This window comes from Mandrillus leucophaeus, unplaced genomic scaffold (genome assembly GCF_000951045.1).
Source record: "Mandrillus leucophaeus isolate KB7577 unplaced genomic scaffold, Mleu.le_1.0 Scaffold8, whole genome shotgun sequence".
In the NCBI taxonomy this organism is placed as follows: domain Eukaryota; kingdom Metazoa; phylum Chordata; class Mammalia; order Primates; family Cercopithecidae; genus Mandrillus; species Mandrillus leucophaeus.
Window position 1 is genome coordinate 214,125 of NW_012108696.1, and position 2,972 is coordinate 217,096.

Sequence of the window (2,972 nt, forward strand, 5' to 3'; positions counted from 1 at the left end):
AGTGGCGCGATCTCGGCTCACTGCAAGCTCTGCCTCCCAGGTTCACGCCATTCTCCTGCCTCAGCCTCCTGAGTAGCTGGGACTACAGGCGCCCGCCACCATGCCTAGCTAATATTTTTGTATTTTTAGTAGAGACGGGGTTTCACTGTGGTCTCAATCTCCTGACCTTGTGATCCGCCTGCCTCGGCCTCCCAGAGTGCTGGGATTACAGGCGTGAGCCACCACGCCCGGCCTATTATCTGTTCTTTAACTAGAACCTTAGGTAAGGAGGTCTGGGATCTGTGTCTCTTGGCTGCTGTGCCTGGCACACAGTTGGCACTCCATGAATGCTTGCACAATGAAGGGACGGCCCTGCCTGGAATTTGCCTGGTAGGCGTCTAGACTCCGGGGCCCCGCAGGTGAGGGATGGGCTCCCGGCTCTGTCTTGTCCCAGCTCCGCCAGTCACTCCCCTGCTCTGTGCCTCAACCTCCTCATCTGTCAAACAGGGACAATAACAGTAACTACAGGGTGATGTGAGTATAAAACCAGCTAATGTGAGCCAAAACCCAGCTAATTTTTTGTATTTTTAGTAGAGATAGGGTTTCACCATGTTGGCCAGGCTGGTTTTGAACTCCTGACCTCAGGTGAGCCACCCACTTCTGCAGGGCGGATCACCTGAGGTCAGGGCAGAGTCACTGGAAACAGTCCGTGACGCCTGGCCTGAGCTGTTTCTTAAAAATGTATCAGCAGGGCCGAGCGTGGTGGCTCATGCCTGTAATCCCACACTTTGGGAGGCCCAGGCAGGTGGATCACCTGAGGTCAGGAGTCTGAGACCAGCCTGGCCAACATAGTGAAACCCTGTCTTTACTAAAATATACAAAGTTAGCCCAGCGTAGTGGTGGATGCCTGTAATCCCAGCTACTCGGGAGGCTGAGGCAGGAGAATCACTTGAACCCGGGAGGTGGAGGTTGCAGAGTCGAGATGGTGCCACTGCACTCCCAGCCTGGGCAATAAGAGTGAAATTCCGTCTCAAAAAAATAAAATAAAATAAAATAATAAATAAATATATATGTGCATATATATATGTGTGTCTATATATGTGTGTGTATGTGTGTGTATATGTATGTGTGTATATATGTGTGTGTGTATATATGTATGTGTGTGTATATATGTATGTATATATATGTCAGCAGTAGCATGGGTGTGATGGTTCCTGATTGGCTCGGAGGAGGGGGACAGCTCCGGGTGTAGCCTGACAAGGAGTGTCCGCCCCTTCTCCAGAAGGAGGAAGAAGGGCCCCGCTGGTCACACAGGACTCAGTCTGCGGTGGGGGTTTTCCCGGCACCGCCCCGCCCTCCCTGGGCCCCCACCTCACCCTCTCCCAGCACCCTTCACCATCAACCTGTCAGGCCCGGTCTGAGCAGGTCTGGAGGTGGGCGGGGAGCCCTGGCCTCCCCACCTCCTCCCGTCCCCACCCTGTTCCCAGCACTCAAGCCTTGCCACCGTCGAGCCGGGCTTCCTGGGTGTTCCAGGCAAGGAAGTCTGGGTCCCTGGAGGGTGACCCCCAAGAAAAAGGCAGCCCCCGTGTGCACCCGGCTGCCCGGAGCCCTCTCCAGGGCCGGCTGGGCTGGGGGTTGCCCTGGCCAGCGGGGCCCGGGGGCGATGCCACCCGGTGCCGACTGAGGCCACCGCACCATGGCCCGCTCGCTGACCTGGCGCTGCTGCCCCTGGTGCCTGACGGAGGATGAGAAGGCCGCCGCCCGGGTGGACCAGGAGATCAACAGGATCCTCTTGGAACAGAAGAAGCAGGACCGCGCGGAGCTGAAGCTGCTGCTTTTGGGTGAGTCCAGGGTCGGTGGGCAGTGGGTGGTGGGCAGTGAGCGGTGGGCAGCTGGCAGGGGTGTCAGGGCAAGGAGGCGGATCAAGCTAGGTCGGACCTTGGCATCGTGGAGCCCTCACTTCCTCCCAGGGAATGGGGAGCCTGGAATCCATTTTCCGGATGAGAAAGACTGAGGCTCAGAGAAGCCAAGTTCCTTGTCCAACGTGCGACCAGCGGCCGGGTGCCCAGGCCTGTCCACTGTGCGGGGCATACACAACAGCAGACGTGGCTTGGCCGGGCCCCTGCCGGGCAGGCCCAGCACGCCCTACCTGTCTGTGTCATGGCGAGGGAATGATGAGCTCAGGTGTGCAACCCGTTCTGGCCAGCCCGTCTGCAAGGGAGGGGCCGGCTCCAGCCTCTCCTTCCTCTCCAGAGGGCCCAGGATGCTCCCTCTCGCCTTTACGTCCCTGCCATGGCTGGAGAGGGCTTGTCTAGGGCTCGTTTTGGGGCTAGAAAAGATAGATTGATTGGTTCATTGGTTCATTCATTCATTATTCATTCATTCAAGATTTCTTGAGTAGCTCCCAGGGACACAGCTGCCAAACAGGGGGAGATATTTCTGTCTTCCTGGATCTCATTTCCTGTGAAGGAGCCAAGACATTGAGTCTGTAAACTCATAAGCAGATAAAATAATTCTGGCAACAAGAATTTTCTAGGAGAAAACAAAACAGGGCGATGGCTTCCATGCAGAGGCTTCAGCTGGGAGAGTCGACGTCAGTTACGGTTCCAGATTCTGAACTCTGGCCGGGTGTGGTGGCTCAAGCCTGTGATTACAGCACTTTGGGAGGCCCCGGAGGGTGGGATCACTTGAGGTCAGGAGTTCAAGACACAGTCAGGCCGACATGCTGAAGCCCTGTCTCTACTAAAATACCAAAAATTAGCCAGGCACGGTGGCTCACACCTGTAATCCCAGCACTTTGGGAGGCCGAGGTGGGTGGATCACAAGGTCAGGAGATCGACACTATCCTGGCCAACACGGTGAAACCCCGTCTCTACTAAAATACCAAAAATTAGCTGGATGTGGTGGTGGGTGCCTGTAGTCCCTGCTACTTGGGAGGCTGAGGCAGGGGAAATGCTTGAACCCAGGAGGCGGAGCTTGCAGTGAGCCAAGAT

The 2,972-nt window shown here is 56.3% G+C and overlaps 1 protein-coding gene across 1 annotated transcript in view; it reads left to right on the forward strand.

Moving 5' to 3' along the window:
• The first annotated feature begins 1,251 nt into the window (after positions 1-1,251).
• The window catches only part of GNA15 (guanine nucleotide binding protein (G protein), alpha 15 (Gq class)), a 30,611-nt gene continuing 28,890 nt past the window's right edge, over positions 1,252-2,972 (forward strand). The window contains exon 1 of the mRNA XM_011967330.1: positions 1,252-1,820. Coding sequence (XP_011822720.1) covers positions 1,676-1,820 — 145 coding nt within the window. The 5' untranslated portion in view covers positions 1,252-1,675. The remainder of the gene's footprint in view (positions 1,821-2,972) is intronic.